This window comes from Delphinus delphis, chromosome 15, assembly GCF_949987515.2.
Source record: "Delphinus delphis chromosome 15, mDelDel1.2, whole genome shotgun sequence".
NCBI classification, from domain to species: Eukaryota; Metazoa; Chordata; class Mammalia; order Artiodactyla; family Delphinidae; genus Delphinus; species Delphinus delphis.
This window is the reverse complement of record NC_082697.1, coordinates 46,080,625-46,105,089: the sequence shown is the minus strand read 5'-3', so window position 1 is coordinate 46,105,089 and position 24,465 is coordinate 46,080,625. Positions and strand designations below refer to the sequence as shown.

At 51.7% G+C, this 24,465-nt stretch overlaps 1 protein-coding gene across 1 annotated transcript in view; it reads right to left on the bottom strand.

Annotated features, from left to right (window-relative positions):
* The window catches only part of RALGAPA2 (Ral GTPase activating protein catalytic subunit alpha 2), a 281,692-nt gene that overhangs the window by 4,639 nt on the left and 252,588 nt on the right, over positions 1-24,465 (bottom strand). Inside the window, exons 38-39 of the mRNA XM_060031295.1 lie at positions 16,857-16,978; positions 1,501-1,534 (exon numbers count right to left, since the gene is read on the bottom strand). Coding sequence (XP_059887278.1) covers positions 1,527-1,534; positions 16,857-16,978 — 130 coding nt within the window. The 3' untranslated portion in view covers positions 1,501-1,526. The remainder of the gene's footprint in view (positions 1-1,500; positions 1,535-16,856; positions 16,979-24,465) is intronic.

Here is a 24,465-nt window from a genome sequence, read left to right as displayed (position 1 = left end):
CGTGGCGGGTGGGCAGGGTGATGCCAACTTTGACGAGCTGCGAAGCTCTTGCAGCAAAGCGGCTTTCCTGCATCTGAGGGCAGTGGACCCACCACCGGGTGCCCCAGGAAGGTCACGCCCGGGCAGAAGCCTGCCCTGCACGCCCCCGGCATTCCTCCAGTCCCCACCTTTCTGTTGGCCCGTTCCCTGGCTCCCGTTGTGCCCACTGTACCCCGTGATTGATGGGGAGGCGGCAGCTGCGGACCGAGCAGGCCGGCCGCAAAGGGGCGATTCCACTCCTGGCTGCTGACAGCCGCTGCCCCCGCCCGGCCTTTCCTCGAGCTGGAAGCTGGGGGTCTGTTCAAAGGACACTGGAGCCCCACTTGGCCACCTTTGTGGAGGGGCAGGAGGACACGTGTGGATGCGGGGTCCCAGCAAATAAAGGCTTTTGCACGCATCCCCACTGCTGGAGGGGACTGTACAGCTGCTTTGCCCGGCCGACATGGGCACCTGGGCTTTGTGGCTCATGCCGCCCTGGGGGCTGGCCCCAGTGAGCCCGGGGTTGGGGCAATTCCGTGGCTGAGGGGCTAAGGAAGGGCAGCTGGGTTGGAGGGTCAGCTCCTTGTGGCAGTGGCCCTGCCTGCGGGAGGTGGGCAGTGCTTCGGCTAAACCAAGAACTCTAGACCCTAACTTCCCCTCCACATCTACTCAGGCAGTGACGGTGTCTGTGCTGCGGCCCCACTGTGGGTGACGCGGTTGATAAATGACACCTCGCTCCCTGACCTGCCCCATCATCTTCCTCATCATCTGCTCTCCCTTCCACCTATGAGCCCATGAGTGGGTACAGCCCAGGCCACCCCAAGAGGCTTTTCTGCAGCACTGCTGCGGGGTGTCTGCCATCCATTGGGGCGCACAGGAAGGGCCTGGACTCCAGACCGGGGCAGAAAGGGGAGGCGCACGGAGGTCACACCTGCCGTGGCTGGTCTGCCCTCTGGGTCCTAAACCACAGCAATCCCGGGGTTCTCCACCCTCTGAGATTCCCCCAGCTTTTGTCTGCTCTTCCTTTCCCAGCTGTTCCATTCAGCAGACCCGGGACGACCTGCCCTCCCCAGCCCAGGCCTCGGAGGCCCCATTAAGGCCAACGGTCAAAGGCCAGCCCGCACGTGCTGCGTCTTATCAGCCCATCTCAAGACCCTGCTCCTCCTGGCTCGGCGACAAAAAAGGGGGCGGCCCTGGGTCCACTGGCTCCCCGAGGCCCCGCACACAAAAGGGCGGGTGACAAAGACATTTTCTGGGATGGCAGGTGTTGGTGTGGGATTCCACCCGGAGTACAGGGGCCGAAGAAAGGCCAGCCTGGGTTTCCCGGGTGGGCAGGCAGCGCAGACACGCAGGGCAGAGCCCCTGTGGAGGAGAGCAGGAGGTAGGAACCTGTGGGCATCTCGGCGTTGAGTCAGCCACGGAGGGAGATGGGTTAGTGAATAAGCAGGGTGGTTGGCCAATCCGCTGAAGTGTCAGTCTTACCTTGTACAAATACCGCGCCGAGGCCTTTACGTATCTGAAGGGAAAGAACATAAAATGAAGTGAATGCAAGCCTGGCACACGCACAGCCCAACTTGATATGAGCACAGTGCTAAAAATACGTTTATTCCTGGGCGGCCTGAGTGTTCTTGCAGTTTCAGAGATCATTACGAATTGGAAATTCCCCTACAAGTCCCTCGGCAGGACAGAATTCTAGCTGGTGTCACCCAGATAGGTGTGAAACGAAGGTAACGTTAGCTCTCCCAGGATGTGTGAGAGATGCTCTTGGGAGCCCCGCAGACACTGGGTGGCACTGACCTTGGTATCCTGTCCCTGCTGCCTGATGTTTCCTAAATATTTGGTCTAAGATACAGTCAAAGAGAAGAGTTTTCAAGACCAGCAATTGGAATTCTATGGATGCCTTGAAAAAATAACTGACACCCTCCAAGTGTACGAGTTTACATGTCTCCAAGTTTCATTTTACAGGTTTTGAGTGGTACGCAGTGTGTCAGTTCAGTACGGGTGGCACCTGCGATGTGACAGTCCCCAGGGGGGAAGCACGCAGTGTGCTGTGCAGAGTGTGGCTGCGAAAGGGACCCCACAGAGACGACATCGGACCCTCGCGCACAGAGTAGCAGGACCCCAGCAGTCCTGCCAGACCCCAGAGAGGCTCTGAGCTCTTTCGTGATAGTTTTTCTTAACTCCCCCAACTCCCCCCTCACCACGGCCATCCTATTTCCCACGTGGGTTTCCTTAGCAAACGCAGTCTCTTTCCGCGTCAGGTGACAGCTCCTCACCCTAACCGCCACAATGCTCCTCGATTCAGTGTCACTAGACCACCATCATATCTGGACAAAGGACATTTATCAATGACATGGACTGCTGTCTGTCCGGCCGCCGTTGTAAACTTGGATTGTCTGCTGACCTCACCAGCAAGGCAGGCATGGTGACCAGGGCCAGTTTCTAAGACGGATGCCGTCGGAGGAGGGACCACCGACAGATCTTAGGTGGGGCTCTCCGGAAGAAATCTGGGCTTCTCTGAAGCTGTACTGTACAGTCCATCAATGAAAATTTCACTCCTCCCCACCCTCCAAAATTATGTGGGATTGGAAACTTCAGGATAAATAACTGATCGCGATGTGGACTAGGCTTCTCTGTCTTACTTGATTTCTAGCCACTGGTAACGGCTCCTTCTTTACACGGTGATCGAGCTCTAGGGGCACAGGAAGTTCTCGGGCAGTGTTGCTTCCTGGTGCTGGACTGGTATGTTTTCTGAGGGACCTTTAGACAATGCGATGATCTAGATTGCCTGTCTTCCCCCAATGCACCATGTGCTCCTGGAAGACGGCAATCGTGGGACATCTCTAGGTGGGTCTTCCTCCAGTGGAGGGGCTGGGCTTCCCAGGGCCCCGTGCTGCTGACCCTCTCCCCACGAAGGGGCTTCTCGATCCCCCTCCCCTGCAGCCCCTCGGCCCTGGTGATGCTGGGCGTACAGGCAGCCGATTGGTGGAAGCAAGCAAACAGATGGTGCGTCTGACAATGGAGGGCTTGTTTGTAATTGCTGATGAGGACAGCCTGCCCCTCTCCCGGTGTGTCCCCAGATGCAGCCCGGTGTGCTGTGCTGGACCAGACAGAATGTCTCAGGAACTGCCAATCCATGGGCGAGTTAAGGAGATGCAAACACAGAGGCAGTTGGGGGCTGCCGTAATTATTCCATGGGGCTCAAATGTCACTTGCCCTTGACAAACAGACAGTGCTACCAAAGGGCGGGGCCCCTGTGCGTGGCACAGAGGAGCAGGCTGTCAGCTTCCTGACGCCTCCTTGGGGGTCAGCAAGAGGTACCCACCACCCTGGGCAGCGGTGGAGACACCAGAAGAGACCACGGTGCTTGGAGCTGCGTGATGCCCAGGGGCATGGGAGACGCCAACCCTAATTATTTCATCAACCGGGTGCCTGGTATGTGCCAGGTACTGTTCTAGGCTCCAGGTGACAGCGGTGAACAGAGCAGATGAAACCCCTGCCTTTGAAAGCTGTGGTGGCAAAGTTAACGGCATGCCACCGGGGGGCAAAAATATCTTACTCTGTATAAAGCGCAGATAGAAGTACAGAGAATATACAGGTAGACGGTATTTCTGTGGTGTTTCAGGGGAGGAGACAAATTAGGAAATAAAAATGTCTTAGAAGCCTCCCTGGTACGGCAGGAAGAATAAAAGGTGGAGAAACACTGATTGTACGGGTTAATACGTATCTTAAATTCAGAGATTTCTTACACGTGAGTGGTGCTGGGAATCAGGAGTCGGCCCCACTCACATCTGAGAGCAGCTGAGCGAGACGCCCCTGGGGAGACCCTTTCAGGAGTAACTTGGATGCCAACGGGCCAACTGCGGTCACTCAGCGGCTCAGACACAGAGCGGGCGTCTGGAGACTCCAGAAGTTGCTTTTAGAGAAAGATGTCCTACTTCTTGGGCCTCGTGAGGCTCCTCTGACACCTGGATATCCACAAGGGTTTCAAGAGACACAGGAAACCACCGTCTTGGTTGGAGATTTGCTGTGTTCTATGCAGCTCTGTCGGAGGCTTTCCGAAAACCGGTGGGCCTTTCTGTGGCCTGTTTTCTCTGGCTGTACTCACCGGAGAGCAAAAGAGCAAGGATTTGCACCAGGCGTCTTATCTCTGAGGCAAGGCTGCCGTCCAGGACTGTCCCCCGGGATAACGCTGGGCAGGGTCAGAGAAGAAAAGTGGCTGCTCTCCCTGGGTCCTTGTACTGAGCCATCAGTGTGGGAAATGATGAGCTGGTTCAGGATAATTAGCGAAGGGAACGGTTTTGAGAGCTGCCATGGTGAGGGAGAGAAACAGTGGGCTGGGGTTCCAGCTTTAGGTGAGCGCTAAATACCCTCCCAGCAGGAAGGCGGACTGAGCGGGAGATCAGAGAGCTGTCTGGGCTACTCAGACCCCTTGGAATGGCTCTGAGGACCAGGAACGGGGTAAGCCTACACACTCAACGCAGCACTGGCAACCCAAGGCCAGTGGGCACTAGCCAGCCTGATTACCATGGCCAAATGGCCCAAGGATGGCTTCCAGAATTTCCAACCCAGCAGAAGGGGCTGTGTCCTGGCCCCGGACCTGGCTCTGGGCTTGGCTTCTTTTTTGGTCGTTGGTCTGGCCCATCAACTTGGGTTCTGAAGCAGAAAGCTAGGGCAGCTGGGCCGAGAGACAGACGGGCAGAGAAAGTGCGTGCACTGTGCCCGCCCACCTGTGCGGGGGCCCGGCCGGCGGGTGGAACGTTCTTGAAAACGCTTGTCTGGCATTTTTCTCTCCCCCTTCCATGACTATAATGTACATTTATGCATCTATGACTGTATTTAACTAAACACTGAAAATTAATATCTTGTTAGGCCCTCGTGGAGAAAGATGCTTCCAGACCCTCCAGCTAGCTCACAGAGTGTGAACACGGAGATCTCCGTCTATCCCGGCCATGGAGAGATTGCTCATTTTACCAGACTGAATTCTTCACATCTCAAGATGGAAAAACAGTACAGAAATGTTGATAGCAGCAATATTCACAATAGCTAAAAAGTGGAAATAGCCCAAATGTCCACCACATGATGAATGGAACCGAAGTGTGGTCGGAATGGAATATTATCTGGCAACAAAAACATGTAAAATACCGATACAGGCTACAACGCGGACGACCCTTGAGAACGTGCTAAGTGAAAGACGCCAGTCAGTAAAGACCACGTATTGTCTGATTCCGTGTACACGCAACGCCCACAATAGGCAGATCCAGACAGACAGAAAGTGGACTAGTGGTTGCTTAGGGCTGGGGGTGGGGGGAACGGGGACTGACTACTAGTGGGTTTATGTTTTTGTTTTTCAGGAGGGATAAAAAGGTTCTAAAATTAGATTGTGGTGATGCTTGCACAACTTTGTGAATATACTAAAAGCACTGAGTAGCATACTTTAAATGGATGAATTGTATGGGATGCACATTATATTTCAATAGCGTTGTTTTTCAAAAGTGACAAGAAAGAATAGAAGTTGGCCTGGGCACCACTACTGCCAGAGCCTTTCCAAGAGGGAAACGACAGAAGTGGCTCCAAGTTGCAGGGAGAAATCCCCCATGGGACCCAGGGAGGCAGGGGGCCGGGGGCAGCTGTGGGGTTCAGCTGGAGCCCCAGCCAGGGTCCTCCCGAGCCACGCCGCACGCCGCGAACCATCCTCAAAGCAGAGCAAACGGCGCTACCCCTCGGGTGACACACTGCTCTCCCTGCAAGGTTGTCTCCCAGCTTTATTCTAACTTCGTCTGTTTTATAAAAACTCAGGAGTGAGGGCTTCTCTGGTGGTGCAGTGGTTGAGAGTCCGCCTGCCGATGCAGGGGACACGGGTTCATGCCCCGGTCCGGGAGGATCCCACATGCCGCGGAGCGGCTGGGCCCGTGAGCCATGGCCGCTGAGCCTGCGCGGCCGGAGCCTGTGCTCCGCAATGGGAGAGGCCACAACAGTGAGAGGCGTGGCCTTGGGCGGTGAGGTGGGATTACACTGGCATTCTGTGTGCTGCTGGGCATTGTTTTTTAAATTTCCCAGTAATAAGCAGCTCCAGGAAACACAGAAGTTACGTCTGTGGTGACACGCGGGAGGACGGTGAGTTCTCCGTAATGCTCTGAGGAAGCAGTAAGGGTGCAGTGGGCTGTCTGGGTCCTACGGATAAAAGCTGTCCTTTGGTCTTCAGATGTGAAGGAAGCTGCTTTAGCCCACAGCTGTTTTCTACATGTGAAGTCTTCCTGCGCTGCCCACTTCTAACGTAGGAAATACTTTGGTTAGCTTTCAGTTGGATTTCTCAGTTATCCGTGCCGAAGAGGGGGTGCATTTGCCACCTTACACCCTGTACAGACCATAAAGGCTCCGAGATCGTCCTTTCTGCCTGTGGGGAGGAACATTTTGCCTTTGCCTCTAAGGCAGGCCTCCTCCCTGCACCCTGCTTTTCACTTCTGTGAGCGTGCTCCCCACAAGCAGGGGTCCTTTCGGGGTGGGTGATGAGTCTCGTTTGGGAGAAACTTAAGCCGTGACCCTGGCCTTGACACAACAAAAAACACCCAAGGCTGAGAACAGCTCCAAACTGCCGAAGGGCTCACTCTTACTCTGCTGAGGGCAGACGGTGGGAAGCATGGACAGGAAGCTGCAAATCCCCACGGGGATGTAAAGAATTACTGTCCATGGATTGTTCTAGAGACAATTTGTATCAGAAATGCCAGGGAAGCTCACCCCATGTCCCAGCCCTTCTGGGTAACTGGGAGTCATGTTAAGTCTCTCCAGACGATGGAGAGGTACCCACCGTGGTCCTTCATGCAAGCTCGTGGGTTCTGGTGTGAGTCTGGGGGTCTTAAAGGGGTGAGCACAGGTCAGAATCCTGCCCAGTTCCCCTGAAGGAGGGGTGTTACTGTGCTCCCTCCACCTGTGCTGGCTGGGTTAGGGCTGCGTTCCGTGGCACCGGGCTGAGGGGGCTTCTCTGGGGGTCTCTCTTGTGGGCCCACAGTGAAGGTCTGGGGAGAACAGCTTTTGCACCACCCACATTCACTCCTTAGTCACACATGAACCATGTGCCTGCCGCATGCCAGGTGATGGGCGTGCATTTTACCTGGCTGGCCTTCCGCCCACCCCTCCTGAGGAATACGCCCCGCAGAAGCCAGAGTGATCTTTTCAAACAAGAATCACAACATGTCACCCACTGCCTCACACCCCCAGGGAGCTGCCAGTCTCACCAGAGTGACAGCTGAGGTCTGTGCCTGGGTCGAGGGCCACCCTGACCATCTCCTGCTCTTCTGTCCCCACCTCGCTGGGCTCCTCGCTGCTCCTCACATGGGCCTCAGGGCCTTTGCTCGTGCTGTTCCCTCTGCCCGGACTGCTTCCCCCAAATTCCAAATGGCTCCCTCTCCCTTGTCTCCCTCAAGGCTTCCCGCAAACGTCACCGTCTCGGGGAGGCCGCCGCTGCCACCCCATTTCAAGTGCACCCCACCCCTGTTTTATGTGTCCGTAGCACTCCTGGCCCTCCTTCGTGCTTTTCCTCCTTAGCACCCCTCACTATCCCCAATCTTTATGGAATGTGTGTGGAGGCCCCGGCCCCGTGGGGTTTGTGTGACGATCAAGCGGAACTGTCGCCCCATCTACTGAAGCTGCATCAAAGGTGTGTGGGTCCCGGGACCCAAGCTGGACCCGAGTATCTAAATATGGCCTCTAGCAAGTCACCAACTCTGGGTAATGGGATAGAGAGTAGAGTCAGCCTAGTGGCCTGAGAACCCTTATTTCTGGCTGCTTCCTTTCTTCAGTGGTGACCTCTATCCTCCGGGACCCTCGTCCCTGATGCTCCTGGGTCAGCAGACACCTCTGGTCAGGAGCGCCCGGCCTCAGAGAGCCGCATGTCACGCCCGATGTCACGGAGGGCCCTGGTGTTACGCGGCACCGGGCTGATCCCAGCCTTGGGGACGCAGCTAGGGAGCAGGGTTGCAGGGCTGGGAACACGCCAGCTGCAGCGTCTGCCCGGGCGCACTTCTGCAGCCACGCAAGGCCGTGTGTTTCATGGTCCCGCCCAGGATCGGGGCTGCGGGGCAGAACCTTGCCAGAGGGTCCTGAAGACCCGGCGGCTTCCCTCACCCCCAGGTGACCACACGAATCAGCCCATCCCGCTCAGGAGGAGAGATGCTGGGTGGCCCGCGTGGGGGCCCAGGTAGGTGGAGCGTGTCCTGTGCAGCTGGGATTCATATTCTGGAAGCGGTCAGAGGATAGGGTTCTGCCTGTTCATTCTCAACACTCTCTGCACTGATGCTACGAGGTTTCTCAGGTGCTGAGAAACGAATTCTGGCCACGTCAATGCTGTCTGCTTCATGCAATCTTTTTTTTTTTTTAAATTTTTTACAAAGTTGACTGGTATGTTTCCCATTTTTAAGGGGCTTCCTTAAAGCCTTTCAAGGGACTTTAAAGGCCAATGGGAAAAGAGGAACCAGTTTTTCTCTCTACTATGCTATTTAGAGGTTTATTTCCTGGTTATCATCATAAATTCTTCAGGAAAAGGAGGGTATAAAATATTCTTCCTTTTTTTCTTCAGCTGTCTGCAACGTTACTAAGAGAGGTCCCATTTGGCCTCTGCCTTGGTTGTTGCTAAATAGAAATTCAGGCAAAACCATCGAGGCTTCCAGGAACCCACCCTGACGGCCGAGGCTGTCCGTGTTCCACCTGCTAGAACCTTCTGGAGGTGAGGGCCCCAGCCATGGCTCACAAGGCATGTGAACCTGTGGTGTCAGGAGCTCCAGACTCTTCCGAAACAATTTCTCAAGGTCATTTCAAATAAGCTTTAAGAGTCTTTTCCAAAAACTGACTGTGAGAAAAATTCTTGGTACCTGCCGACCATCTCCTGGCAACTGCTGTGTCTCCCCGGGGGCCGTATTTAACAGTGAGGCAGGAGGAGGGTGCCGTTCGCACTTAAAACCCTGCAAGGCTGAGAAACCAGGGCAAACCTAAAGCAGCATTTCACAGAAAAAGCAGCAGCTTCAAGTTCTTCCAAAGGAACACATTAAATGTCATGTCGATACTCTGGAATGAATCGTCTCGGGTACCGCCTTTTCCCGGGAACCTGGGACCAGCCTCCGCGCCTGCCTGCCCAGGGCAGGAGGGTCCCCCCGCTGGCTCTGAAGGACTGGTTTCTTCCTCTCTGCATCTCATTCTCTTGTCCACCGGGCCTTCCAGTTCTCAGAGTCCCCATCTCAGCCAGCGTGGGAAACTTACAGGCTGACCAGCAGGACGCCGAGTGGGACAACTGACACACATCAGGCAAGTTTCCATTCGTTCCAGGCTCAGGAAGCAGACGGCAAGGCCGGCTCAGGGAAATCTCAACAACTGACCCAAGCCACTGACTAAATGTCTTTTTTTTTTGATGAACCTTTGTGACATGTAGCTGTGGTTTGGAGCTAACTGATCTGCGCTTATTAATAAGTAGCCAATTTTGGTGATTCATGAGTGTCTGCTTTTCCCTAACAAGAGTTCAAGCTCCAGGAGGGAAGGGGAGAGACAGAGTGCAGGGTCTCCAGAGCCCTCTGTGCTCCCCTGAAACGCGCCGCAGAGTCCTGCTCAGGGGCGGCTGCGAGAGGGTGACATTGTTTTCTAACCGATCAACTGGAACAGATGTTTGTCTCATCTCTTGCTTCCCTCTTCCGGAGCTGACACCAGGGAGAGTAAAGGAGTTTTAGAGGAAAAAGGGATGAATAAGCACGAGGCAAAATGTGGTGCGAAACAGGGTAGTCGAACATTCTCTTTAAAACCCTCAATATCACGTAGGAAAGCATCCTAACCAGGTTTCAGTTATTCCAGCTGTGGTACCCAGTATGTGCAGTAACCAGGCTGCTGGCTGCCCTGTCTGCTCCACACCCGGAGAGCCCCTGCTGCCCTTCACTGGTCCACTTTCACTAGGAGACCAGGAGGGTCGGGGGGCGGAGAATGACAGCCGATTCCAGGTGTTTGGTCTGGCTCCTGCATCAGGCCTCACACACATCTGTGGTCTAGAGACACCTGGACCCCTTAAGGCAACAGCCAGACTCCTTCCTGCCTGCATTTCTACTGCAATCCTGTTGCATATGACGTAAGAAAGAAACTTACGCATCATTCTTTAAAGAGATTACAGCCCATTATAGATAGAGGAAACACACACAAGACAAAGCCTGCCTTCCATGTGCTGAGAAAAATCAAGAAGTGAGCTAAGTTAAAGGGAGCTGGACCAAGGATGGAAGTATCACAGAATTGCCTGCGTGCGGGACGGTGGTTCTCAGCACTGCTTAGTTTTTAAAAGCAAGTCCCCACCCATGCCCAGACCCAAAACTCCAAATCTCTGGTGGAGGGACCATCTGCATGGTATGGCTTCAAGGGTGACCCCGTGCACAGCTGAGCCAGCACCACCGGGTTCGGGTATGGGATTATGGGTTAAAAAAATTCCCATGGATGTTTACCATCTGTCCAAGAAGATGCATTTTAAGTTTCTAAAGAAGCGTCCTATGCACAGGGGTCAGGCTGAGCCGACTGGTGACGTGGGAGGGAGGGGGCGGCTGGGTCTCACAGCCCCTGCGGGGTGGTCGGTGGTTCTCAGGCCAGGTGGCAACGCGGCTCAGATACAGCCCAGCGCGCTGCGGGCAGAGCAGGTGGCCCCGAGCTCTTGAACGGACAGCAACATCAGAGAACTTGTATTTGGGGGACACTTGTGGCTGGCCTGAGTATAGTTCTGGGCTGTCCTGCTCTGTAGCCGTGGGTCTGATGTCTGGGACGGTCCCCACAGGCGGGATGTTTGGCCAGCATCTCATGGGTAGTGGCCCCATTTGCACGCCCCCCCCCCATCAAGAGACGGGCCAACGCAGGCGGAGGGGACTCCAAGACAAGAGGAGGAACCAGGAGGCACAAGTTCCATGTGGAAACAGGAGGGAAGAGGGTGGCACAGGACGGAGTGAGGAAAAACCCAGACTGGCGGGGTGGTGAGGGGACCGCCCAGGGGACGTCTGTGGAGGGCTCCTACGTGCCGGGCACTATCCTCAGCCCCTTACACATACTAACTTGCTGAGCCTTACGAATGCCCTTCAGTTCGTATCATTGGGTACTATGTAGAAGGTACTGCTGTTAGACCCATTTTACAGAATTGGACTATGGGCTGCAGAGCAACGTGAACTTGACCGAGGCCACAGGCTGGACGAAGGGGACATCAGAGCCTGGCCTCTGATAGGACACATCCCCCTTGCAGCTGGGGAGGCTGGCTCCAGGCTGGAACTGGAAGGTTCTGGCCAGTGTTGAGCGTGGGGTCGGGGGACAGGAAGACAGTGGGATCTGAGGATGGAGCAAGGGCAGGCCAGCCCGCACTGTATCCAGCACCAAGGGAGGAAAATACAAACCCTGGGACACGAAGGGTGGCCCGAGGCTGGCTGACGGCTCCACATTCTCCCTCCACTCCAGTACTCGGGGCCCGGATCCTGCTGCGTTCCTAGCACCCCCAGAACGTTGAAGCCCCTCGCGGCCTTGGGACGGCCCCTTGGAGCCCTAGAGCTTGACCTACCCGGGCACCTGGGAGCATCTGATGTGCGTCTGTTGACTGTATGAAGTCGGGGCATACTCTGGGCTTCAGTTCCCTGATCTGTTCGATGTGGTCGGTTAGAAGGATTCTGTAGCTACAGCTGCTAGGTGACCCCACAGACCTTCATGGTCCCACGGGCGTACTGGCCGACAAACGCAGAAACTGCCACCGTGACAGGAAGGAACAGAACCCACAGCATCACAGGGCATGCGCTGGGAGCCCCAGTTCCTGCGGTCCTGTCAGCGTCTTTCCCAAACCCCACTCTCATCTCATGAAGGCTTCCTGAAGGACCACAAAGAAGGAGAAATAGCTTTCCCCAGCAGGCTCGGTTCCAAAAGACACACTGAGACAGTGTTCGCTTCTCTCCTCCCAGAGAGGCTGCACGGGTTGTTTAAACTGAAAAACTCCCTTCTCACTGGCTGGTCAGGAGCTCTGTGACCAAGGTCACCAACAACTAGTGTTAGGTGACAAACCACCCAAGGCAGCGGGGGCCGAGGGAAGCGGTCACCCTCTGAGCCTGGGATGCTGTCCTGACACGCGTGCTGACCTCACAGAGAGGAGGAGAGAGTGGAGGGGCCGACGCTGGTGCTCCGGGTCGTTCCTCATTGCTGGTGCAGCTTATCAGAATGTGAGGGGCTGGACGTGGGGTCTCCTGAAGCCCCTTCTAGCTTCACGGTCTACAATGCTCTTGGCTGGTTTCAGCAAATTTATGAGGAAGGCGAACACATAAGAAGTGCTATCCAGCAAAACCCTATTCAGACCACTTTTACAGGGAGGGTGGGAGGGAAAGAGGGAGACATATCGAATGAATCTGTGAAGTGACCACCCTCACCGAACAGGGAAATCCTTTCCTCTTTGGGGGGTTAGAGTTAGTTCCACCTTGTGCTGTTTCTGCTGACTGACTTGATGGCTTACCGCCCAGCAAATGGCCGTGACGGGGTCACTGCAGAAGGGCTAGGACACCTGCCATTGGGGTTCTTAGCAAGTGAGAGCTGGGTACAGCTTCCTGCTCGAGGCAAAGCCTGGTGGGCTATCCGGCTGTGTAGCATCCACACGCCAGGTTCACTTTGGGGCCAATGTGTAACACATCTGCAGTCTCACGGGGACACTTACTGGCCACCAGAATGACCCAGCGGTCCCAGGCAGGGTCCTCTGATAGCTTCTGCAAACTTAAAACAGTGATTTTGTTGTAGAAAAGAATGACAAGTCTTTTTCGTCAGGTAGGTGAGCACAGTAAGCCTTACCAGGAGTGCACCCTCCTGGGCGTGCAGATGCAAGTCTGCCGTTCTTGCACAGTAGCTGCAGCGGTGGCAGCAGCCTGACACCGACTCAGGCTAATCTGGTTTAAGCTCCAAGTATGATCTACATGAAAAGTGGCAGAGTCTGATGGGGCCTGGTGAGGAATTTCCTTCCACTTGCTCTAAATCCTGGAGCCTTTACAATCCAGCCTTTTGTGAAGGAGGAATTGCTTCCGACCAGATCTGGAGAAATCAGATGTGTTTATGCAGGGCTAACAAATAAACAAAGATCTGTGCTCCCTCTGCTGGCTCTCGACAGCACCATTAAAGCAGAAAGCCATCTTCAGCAAACGCAGTCAATTCACGTTTCCGGAGAAGGACCCCTCATTTAACCTGGTGTCAGGCATTCTTTGAGAAAAACCCATCTTTGTCAACTTCTGAGCAAGGTACTTGAAAATGCTTACAATCAGACGTCAAAGTACACATGCCAATAGTCCTGCACTCCCAAATTGCTAGCTGTGACTGTAATAGTGATTTGGGGATTCATTTATCAACAGACATAAGTGGATTCCTCCAAGACTTTACGGTCCAGACACGATCTTTAAAGCAGCTCTGGAAAAAAAAATCTCAAGGCCACGCTAAAGTCCCTCTTTTTTTTTTTTCTCCTTTAGTTTATAAGAGCAGCTTCCAAAAAGTAAAGATTTGTACTATTTATAGCCTTTCCGATAATGTCAAGCATTAGACTTGATTTTCCAAATCATTAGCATGCAGAAGAATGACCTCATGGTGAACAGATGCACTTGGCTATGAGCTGCAGTGATTACATCAGTCCCTCCCCTTCCAGTTAACTCTTTAAAGGCCTCTCTGCCACCCCCTTGCCTGGAAACATGCTTGAAAACACAAACTTAGTCTCTCACCCCCGTGTATGTGTGTGTGTGAAATGAACATATAAATACACGCATAAAACACAGATATGTACTTATATGTGTATGTGTGTGTGTGTGTGTGTGTGTGTGTGTGTGTGTGTGTGTGTGTGTTCACTGCAGCCCGTATTTTATCACTGGTCACCTTTTAGAAATTGCTGGTCAATAAGGAAGGAGTCAAAAGAGATGCAAACTACAGAGCTGGGTGGAAAGTCAGCTCAAATGCCTTTTATGCTCTGGGCGTTATCAACATGAGTAACGGGCAGAAGAGATACAGGGCAGGAGGTGTTTAAAATAACATTTTTCTGACTGGGAAAATAGTTGTTTTGAACCTCTTTTAATAAGCTGAGCACCCACCTGTTAGCCTAACAATAGAAGGTCCTACGTCTTGGTGTCGACAGTGAGTCCAGATGCCCCTCTGGGCTGCCCTGGGTGACAGGTGGCAGTGCTGAGGTAGGGGAGCCTGGGGAGCAGGGGAGGCATTTCCCAGGGTACAGTGTGGGCCGAACACAGTGTTCAGGCCACTGTCCCTGTGCTTGACCACAGGGCCCTGCTGCAAGGACACAAAGAAGACCTGAGCCCCGAGTTCCTCAGACTGTGCCTGTGAGCGGGGGCCTGAGGCCCTGCTCTGAAGACACCGCTGCTGAGATGGTGTGATCGGATCCTAAGAACGCTGTGGGAGCTTAAGCCGCTCAGGGTCAATTTTTCCAGCTGGCTTGTCGCTTGGAAGAGCAGGCCTCACCTCAATTTCTTAGTTTAAGCTGCCTGGCTCATCTGGGTTTGACTGTACTTGTCCCAGGAAAATAAAACACAGTGAAAAATGTTTTCATCTGTCAAAGTGGTAACCGGCAGGGAATAGGGATTCCTCAAAAGCAAAACTGGTCTGAAAATGAGGATGTGGTTCTGAAAGTGGGCCTGTAAATGGGACAGAAATGTACCCCTCAGATTCCTGGGCAAACCAAGTTCATTTCTAGCTCTTTCCTGATGGGTGTCGTGGGCAGATACGCAAAGCGTTGAAAGAGAACATTAAGCCCAGACTTATAATCGCGCTCGTGGGCTGGTGCTGTATGCGTAGAAAATGTTATCACTCCACACAGAATACCCCGAACCCTGCGTGTTATGACATGTGACGCTGCTGTCAGTAATATGAAAAGAGGAAGGACTGGCATTTGTCTTGATATCTCATCTTTGGTCTCATGTTCCTTTCATACAGGTTCCCATGCCCACTCTTAACGAGCTGTCTGAACCTTTATCTGTTCAGTGACATTCTTATAGCAGCCTGTCTCCAAACGGCAAGTCTTAAAAACCCCAAATCACTCCTAGAGGCTCACTTAAGATGTTGCCTACACATGGACTCATTTGAACTGCTTCAAATAATTATGAACTTCTGGGAAAGAGCAAATTAATTTATATAGAGACTAAAATATACATAGAAAATAAAGTTCCTCAATATTGGTTTCAATAACATCTTAATCAAGAGCCTTAAGAACATAACAGTTAAGAAGTGGAAACATCTAGTTATGACTTAATTTCTTTTAATTTTAAAAACCAAAAGGCTTCTCGAGATTAAAAAAAAAATAACTACGCTGCACTAAAAACTTCAGTCCCAGTACTTCATGAGGATGGGAAAAAGCTGAATGAGATCTTTAAAAAACTAGCTTTGCTGTAGATCCTTCATGTTTTCTCACCTATAAATTGAAGCGATTTTAAACCTCTAGCCAGACTGGGTATGAAATCTTCATTTCCCTTGAAACCGATTTTTGTTTTTTTTGGTTTTAGATAGAATGTTGGCAGAGTGTATAAAAGAATTCAATTCACAGCTGTTCTACTTTTTTAATGTAAGAAACATTAATCAAAGCTTTAAGTTATAAGCTTTTCTCATGTTGCTTAGTATTCCAGTTCAACAAAGATCAATAGAGGCCATCCCTGTGTTTCTGGACGCCTCGCCAGGGAAGCAGAGGCGTGATTATGTTAATCTCGCGGCTCCCGCACCTCCGTGGCCGCTTATCTCCCAGGCCTTCTGCCTGCTGCTCCTGGCTCCCCGTGCGGGGCCAGCCTCTCCCTCTTATCTCCCGACAAAGCTCGGGGAGGCCAGGACTGGAGCCAGCGATGCTCAACAATGATGCATGGCTGATTTTATTTGTAAGTGATTTATTTCACCGAATTTAATTTTTTTCACTTTGTGTGTAAGATATTTGTTAACAAGTCAGGATGGGAGAAGCCAGGCAGCGATCAGAGGCAACGGACACGGGGTAGAAATCTATTAGGCCCTCTAACAGTTGTGCCCGCCCTAGTGGAAGAGGAAGGAAGCCCCTCATCAAGGATTTCAACGTGCATTGACTCCATATCCTATTTGCTTTCTGAAAGGCAATTAATCTGTAATTACATACAGAAATTTACAAGTCATTCTACTCTTTGGGGAAAAAAAACCCCACAATAATCATATCATCAGTTTAAGTGCCAGCACATATTTTTTTTCTTTCCTAAATTGGAAATATAAAAAGAGTAAAACCTAGAAACAACATTTTTGAAAATTTCCACTGGCCTAATAAGTGAAAGTGATTGTGAGCCAGTGTCGGAGCAGGTCCACACCAGGTGCTGCTCTTGGCGGATGGTCCCGGGGACGCAGACCGCTCCAGAAAGCGAGCTCGTCGCGCTGCTGTCACCATGGCCAAGGGACACTGTCCTCTCATTGCTCCCGCGTTAATCCCTGACCCGAGCATCTCAGCAGCATAATCCCCATTAAGCATCAGTGGCAACGGCTTCAACGGCGAGGAACTCTTTTTTGACAAGTAAGCACTGATTCGGGCATCGCTCTCAAACAATCCACACCCCCAAGTGAACCGGAGCACATGACTGACAACAAGTGCATTAACCTTGCTGGATGCGGAGGTTAACAGAACGGCCGGAGAAAAGGACTGGCGAACAGCTTGGATACAAAACAAATCAGAATGAATGTCATCACTCCTTTTGATATTCATTAGTGGATTCAGGGGGAGAATGCGCTGCTTCGTAAATTTGAAAGCATTTATCTGTGAAAAACAGGTGTACATCTGCGGTTCGAGCGTTTGGAGGGCACGAGGGGAGAATAAAGCGGCCACTCACCAGTTCCGCTGACGGAGTAGCTGGAAGACGGGGAGAAGACCTGGGCTGTGAAATCCTCAAACGTCATGACTTCGCGATGGTTCTGGATTACTGCTTCGAGATACAGAGCTCTCTCCTCGTAGCTGCAGGAGTCGGTTAAGGAAACAAGTGCTCATGCAGAATGACACGCAGAACAGTGACAGCGTTCACTTTGTTTTAAATACAATCACGCATTTTTTACACTTGTGTGGGAAGAGGTACCTTGCAAGTGAACATCCTGTTGGAGAATTAAATATTAGTCATAATTCATGAGAACATTCCAATTTGGAGGCCTAAGTTTCCCTTAGATTTCAACTGCACCCAAACTAGTATCACTGAAAAAATATATAAACCAATAGTTCCAGAATCACAGCAAAAGGTCATCAACTGGATTGGAACAAACAAAAACAGAGACATTGGTAGCGGCCTCATCCCTTTCTATCCACAACCGTGGGACAGCGCTGGATCGCCCCTTCTTAGTTCTGTGGATGAAATGTTCTTCTCAGCCTACTGATAAAATGAATCCATACTCCAAGCAATAATTGGTGACACACACTTAAAAAATAAGACCACTGGGGAGAGGGAAGGCCAGGAAGGTATGCTCTGAAGGGCACCAGAGCCTCAAGCCGAGATAAGCCACGAGCATTAGAAAATAAGAATAAGTGGGGAGAATCTAGCAGGGAGTGCACAATGCAATATTAAAAAAGAAGACTATTGCCTTTTAATTAAAACTGCAGTCTGCAACACACACATTCAAATGTGTAATCAAAAACCAGTCACCAATAAAACTTAGAAGCGTAACACGCTGAAGCAACTTTCCAGCTGTCTTAATAGGACCCCTGCGTGTGGCAGCCTTTCACAGGGCAGAAAGCAAATCTTCCCCTTTTGTGTGTGGCTTCTGTTTCCTCGGAAGGTGAATCATGCCTCCCAATAACAGGATAACGTCAGGACAATCTGACAGCGGATGGCGGTGCCACACGTAGGGTTTTATGAATTAACACTCGGGGGAGTCGGCGTGATGTCTTACCCCGCCTTCCCGTGATCAACGCAAAAGTTAAGAGACACGCTTTAGTCTTTTGAAAATCGTGCTAATTCTCCAGGAACAGGGGGAATGCGGGTCACCACCAGTTTATTATTTGCAGCTCCAGAAGGGCAAAAATAATTCTAGCCTTTCTCACCATATTTTAAAGCGATCTTTTCAAAATGGCCTCTTTTAAAAATGTAAGTTGGGGAAAATTATGCCCTTCCAATAAGCTGTCGATAAGCACGTGCTTTAAAAGAGGAGAATATTTTTCTATTCTTTTGGCAGAGGATGCTCACGAGTTTCCTGGGATGGGCTCTTCCCCTCCTCCTTTAACTACATTCAGGGAAAGGTTTTCTCCCTGGGAGGAGACCAGAGACATTCTAGGGCTGGCTGTGCAAACGTGGTAGCCACGAGCCGTAGGTGCCTAGCTACACTGAAATTTAAATTAATAAATACAAAGAAATAGAAATTCGGTTCTTCTGTCCCACTCGTCGTATTTCAAGCATGCACAGCCACGTGTGGCCAGGGGCCACCGGCCTGGACTGTGCAGATACAGGACACACCCATCGCTGGGGAAAGCTTTCCTGGGCTGCGCTATTCCAGAATTTCTCTGCAGGTTGGCTCTATGCAACTTTTAAAGAGGAACATGAGTTTAAAGGTTCCAAAGTGGCCCCTCTGATGATATATGAAGGTTTACAGAGATGGTCACGGCATCCTGAGGCCTGGCTGCGTGAGCCTGCATGGCGGGCTGAACTCCGGGTGACTCGCCTTCCCGGACAGGCTGCCCAGGCCTGGAGGGACCCGCTAATGTCATTCACGTCTCATTATGAACACGCTTATTCTGCACAGCACTTGGCTGTCACTGGGTGCGGCCCTCCGAGCCGCTGGGCCGCGAACAGCAGGACGCTAGGCCTGGACGGCCGGCTGGAGGACAGGCACTGTGACACTGAACTGGCACGTGCGGGCCCAGCAGGGGCCAAGCCAGGCGTGACAAATTACTCAAAAAGCTGAGCTCAACTTACGGCTGAAGACCACCTGAGCCTGTGGCCCTGTCAGTGCCCTTTCCCGGCCCCCTCTCAGTGCAGCCTGCTCTCGGCCTCTGCAGGCCCGTCCTGCTGGGTCCCGAGGCCCCGCTGCGCCCAGACACCCACACACAGTGCTCAGACGTGAGGATGCGCTGGGCTGAAGACACGGCGGAGGCCACACATCTGGAGGGGCGGCCGCGACGCTGACCGAGCTCACCATCCACCACAACGGGACGCCGTGTACACCACCACCTACAGGACCCACAGGGTGGCCTGGCAGCCCCGTCCTGAGCGACACTCTCCTATTGTCCATAAATTTGTCCCTTGTCAAGGCTGAGAGATCTGGGCTCCTGAGGGCAAATCCAGCACTGGACTCTTGGGTTAATAATCCAGTTTTGAGATTCTCAGGTGCAGTAAATATTTACAGTCTGACTCCTCAATGGAGGTACCATGGGAGAGCACAGAAGGTGTGTCCAGAACAGGGTCCTCGAGGAAGGGTTGCTTCCTAGAAGCTTCCCTGGCTGTCATGTGGAGCAGACACTCCCCACCCCAGGCTGGGCTATGCCGTGCTGAACTGGGTGTCGTCTCTCAGACAAACCTGTGTTAGGGAATGGGGTGAGACCCGGAGAGCATGACATGCGTTTGCACTCACAGCCCAAGCCAGGGCATGTAAACGCCATGACAGAGAGAAAACAAACATCACCCCAACTCTGGCACCATTTAGAAACAGCCAAGGAGCTCATGCCTGCCAAAATCTTTTTTTTTTTAAGTAGCTTTAAGAAAATGTAGCTCTGGGATCTTAACGGAATTTGTTAGTAGCACTACTAGTAAGGGCAACTAACCAGGAGCAGTGTCTTCCATCATTTTCTTACCTAACATCCTTAGGGCTTCAATGCTGGTTGCTTTCTATTCAAAAAGGCATTTATAATTTAGACATCAAAGGCTTTATCACGTTTGTCTCTTCATGCGTAAGACATGTTAAGACGTGAACTGATGGGCTTCCCCGGTGGCGCAGTGGTTGAGAGTCCGCCTGCCGACGCAGGGGACACGGGTTCGTGCCCCGGTCCGGGAAGATCCCACATGCCGTGGAGCGGCTGGGCCTGTGAGCCATGGCCACTGGGCCTGCGCGTCCGGAGCCTGTGCTCCGCAACGGGAGAGGCCACAACACTGAGAGGCCCGCGTACCGCAAAAACAAACAAACAAAAACAAAACAAGACATGAACTGAATGCTGAAGTAATGCCAGGCAGTGGATGATTAGTGACCTCTGACCAGAAGCAGGTGGCTACGGAGGCACCTGGTCACACATCCAATACCTGTTTCAATACCAGCCTTTGCCCTTCTGCTGTCAGCAAGTCCACTAACAAATGTGAAACTTATATTCTGTCCTGAATTATTACCTCATTAAATACCACACACAGTACTTTTTAAAGAGAAAATTTCCCCTTGATTCCTCAATTCAGAGAACATTCAAATTACTAACTAGAAATCCATCTCGGTTTCCGGATATTTTTGGGTTTTTTAATGACCTACTCTGTCTACTCAATATTCCTCCACTTGAATAAAGAGGCCATATGTCTTCACTGGTTACATTTTCCCCCAAACCTCCAAGAGAACTTTCCTAAACCCTCAAGATAAACTCTGCTGGGCTGCAAAAGCCTGAGAATCCAAAGCCAAGCCCCCAAATTTATTCTGATTATTTTTGTTTTAATTTTTAGCAATGACAGTAGCAGCACGACAGTGAGAAAGGAGCTTGCTCTTCGCAGGAGGATGGGCTGGAGCTTGAACCCCACCTGCCAACTCCCCCCCAGTCCCCAGCCTCGGCTGCCTTCTGTGTACGGTGGGGACGCTGACATCAGCTCTCGGGGCTGTGGGAGGATTAGATAGATTGGATAGAATCATCGGAGGAAGCACTGACCAAGTCCCAGCACACAAGAGAAGCACCATAAATGTGGATTGCCTGTTCCCCCTCATCCCCAATGTGGGTTTATGAGTTTGTCTTCCAGAAAGAACATGGTGGTTAAATGAGGGGGTCTTCTGCGTCAGGCTTTAGGAAACAGCCTCCTTTATGCTAGACCCACATGAGCTGGGGTGAGTCCTGTGGTCTCCATGTTACTGATCAAGAATGGATGCCCAAAGAGCTCAAGTGATTTCTCTAGAAATCACTAGATAGGAATAGTGATTCCCATCTAGTGGGGATAGCGGGGGGATAGGAAAGGTATGTTGGTTGTTAGGGATAATGATGGTAGAAAAGTCCGTTTGATTCAGACACGGGGAAAGCAGAAAACAGCCAGTGCCATTTTTAGTTTTTTAATATTAGCTAAAAATATCAGCTATTTTTGTTGTTGTTGCTTTTTGGCTGCAGTGCGTGGCTTGAGGGATCTCAGTTCCCTGACCAGGGACTGAACCCGGGCCATGGCAGTGAAAGTCCAGAATCCTAACCATTAGGCCACCAGGGTCTAGCTATTTTTATTAGTTCCAGAAATAGGCCAAAATATTAGAGCTCAAAATTTCCAGAATGTCATGGAGAACTCTGACAGATGGGATTTAAAGAGCTTGCGTCAAACATGGATACACACACCATTCAGGGGGCTGGGGGTACGACTGCAAAAAAAATACATTTTCTTACAGAAATTCTTTGCTAGAATTGCTATGCACCAAGGATGACAGAATGGGCTGAACTAGAGAGTGGTCAAAATCTTACAGATATCCGTGGACCCATGCGTATGATTTCTACGTACTATCTCGCTCTGTTTCGAAAACCTGATCTCGAGTGACTTTGCCCTTTCCAAAAAGCAAGTCCACCTTCACACAAGTGTTCACCTATTCAAGAAATGAGTACTGAGCGCCCACGTGAGCCCGGTGATGGGCACGCAACTGGGAGAAGGTCAGAGATGCTGTCCCCGCCCTCGCCAAGCCTGCGTTCCAGCAGGGACAAGCCTGCAGGCTAAGGCCCACTGTCCTCACGTTAGTGCCAGGTAGGACATAGCGACAAGAGGGGCAGCCTCTCTGAGGAGGTGGCAGGGAAGGGGTTAACCACTGTGAGGGCCGGGAGCGGGGATGATAAGAGCATCTCTGGCACCAGGAATCAGGAGCTGGAAGCGGGGAGTTTCAGGGGAAGGAGGCGGGAGCCACAGGGCAGCAGGAAGGGCGGAAGGTGCAGCTGAAAGGCTTGGCTGGGTCACTGGAGGCCTGCATGGTCTGAGGCACGGGAGCAGTAGTGTCTTCCCAAGGTGTTTTGCTCACCCTTAGAAGATCTGCCAGCACTGAGGCAAGTCCAGAGCACCCTCAAGGTTTGTAGAGGCTGAGGCTGACTTGCATCTCTATGTTCAAGCAACGCGCTTCTACAAACGTCTCAATATTTTAGACTTATTCTTCGCCTAATTTCAGAAGTGAATGACATATATATGGTCAGGTTGGTGGATGTCCCTGACTTGGAAGGAAGAGAGTGTTAGGCAGAGGCAGGGGAGGAAGTAGCCTAACCAGGTGACCGCGGGAGGAAGAGGTACAGGTGAGAGAGTGGACACTCCTCACACGAGGACAGACCCCGGGCTCACAGAAACCCGGGGAGAAGGAGATTACTTAGGACAGCTGTGGGTGCAGGAAAGCGTCCCTGAATATATCCACAGATATACTTTAAACCTAGGACGATGATGAGCCCACAGTGGCAGGCTCTGAGCTCTGAGAAGGAACGGCTAAGGATAGTTTACAAAACTAGGAAATGAATGAGCTGATGTCTTCCGCTGGGCCCACGACCAGGAGCTTCTGGAATAGATGCAGAGGATGATAATAACACATTTTCATTTCTCAGGTGATGTTTTGAATATTGACCAAAGGATAAAGCTTTAAAATGCTACTGGTCTTAGGTATGACAGCAAAAGCACAAGCAACCAAAATACAAATAGGAAAATTAGACTTTATCAAAATAAAAACTTCTGTGCTTCAAAGGACTCTGAAAACTGAGTGAAGACACAACCCACAGAATGACGGAATGTATTTGCAAATCGTTTACCCGATAGGCATCTCATATTCAGAATATATAAAAATACTTATAACTCAATAATAAAATACAGCACAATTAAATAGATATTTCTCCAAAGAAGATATCTACATGACCGACAAACACATGTAAAGGTGCTCAGCACCCTTTAGTCATCGGGGCAACGGAAATCAAACCACAGTGAGATAGCACCTCACACCTACTGATCAAAAGGACAAGAATGAACAAGTGTTGGTGAGGGTGCGGAGACACTGGAGGGACAGTAGAAGGGTGCAGCCACTGTAGAAAAGTTTGGAAGTTTCCCATCAAGTTACACATATGATCCAGGAAATCCACTTCCAGGAATGTACCCAAGAGAACTGAAAACGTACCTTCACACAAAAATGTGGACACAAACGTTCACAACAGTATTATTCGTGATAGCCCCTAAGTGGAAACAGCCCAACTGTCCATAAACTGACGACAATGTAATCTTGTTCGTATATTCATAAAAAAGGAATAAAATACTGAACATGCTACAACGTGAGTGAAACTTGAGAAGGGAACTATGCTACGCGAAAGAAGCCAGATACAAAAGGCCTCACACTGTGTGAACCCGTTCCTATAAATGTCCAGAATAAGAAAACCCACAGACAGAAAAGAAATTAGTGATTGCCAGGGACTGGGGGGAGAGGGGATGAGGTGACTCCTGATGGGGATGGGGGCACAAAAATGCTCTGGAATCGGGCAATCTGGTGAAGAGACTAAAAACCACTGAATTTTAGGGTATGTGAATTATACCTCAATGAAAAACTGTCCCCCCAAATGCCTCTGAGTACACGGTACATGCGATGCATTGTGGGGAAGGTCTTCTGATAAAAGGTCCTCACTGACCACAATGCAGAACAAGTGGAAAGGTGGCCTGGCCATGCTAAAAGGTGGCGTTTATTCACGGAAGATCCCTGAACCATGTGCCAGGGGTTCTTCTAGGAGTTGGAGAGACCAGGATCAAAAAGAGGCTGTGTTGTCCCTCACGGTACCCACAGCTTATCTGAAAAGACAGCCACAAACTCATCACTTGCCAGGCGGGCAGGACCTGCATAGGGCACAGGGACCCAGCGGGTGGAGGGGCTCCCTGAGGGCCTGTGGTGATGGGAGGAGCGCAGGGTCTCTAGCCCCTGGGAGAACCACCACTGGAGGTTCTGCAACAGCAGCCAGGTCTACTCTGTACTTGAGAGGTCATGGGGCTGGGCGGGGCGGTGGGGATGGAACAAGGGGAGGGACGTGTGTGGAAGGGCCCAGAGGAAGGGCGACTAGTCAGAAAGAGGGAGGAGATGTGGGCCTCTGGAGAGCAGAGGTGGAGGGGAATGGAGGTGCTGTGGACCACAGGATGCTCTGGTGGGCGTGGGGACACTCGCTCTGGCCAGACCGCGGGGCCGTGGCTTATGTGCAGATGCTGATGCAGACGATGGAGAGGGGACGGGAGTGTGCAGGGCCTGAAGGTGTCGGGGGAGCAGTGCTGGGGAAGAGGCTCGGCCGAGGCCTGGGCTGCGGATGGACGGCCC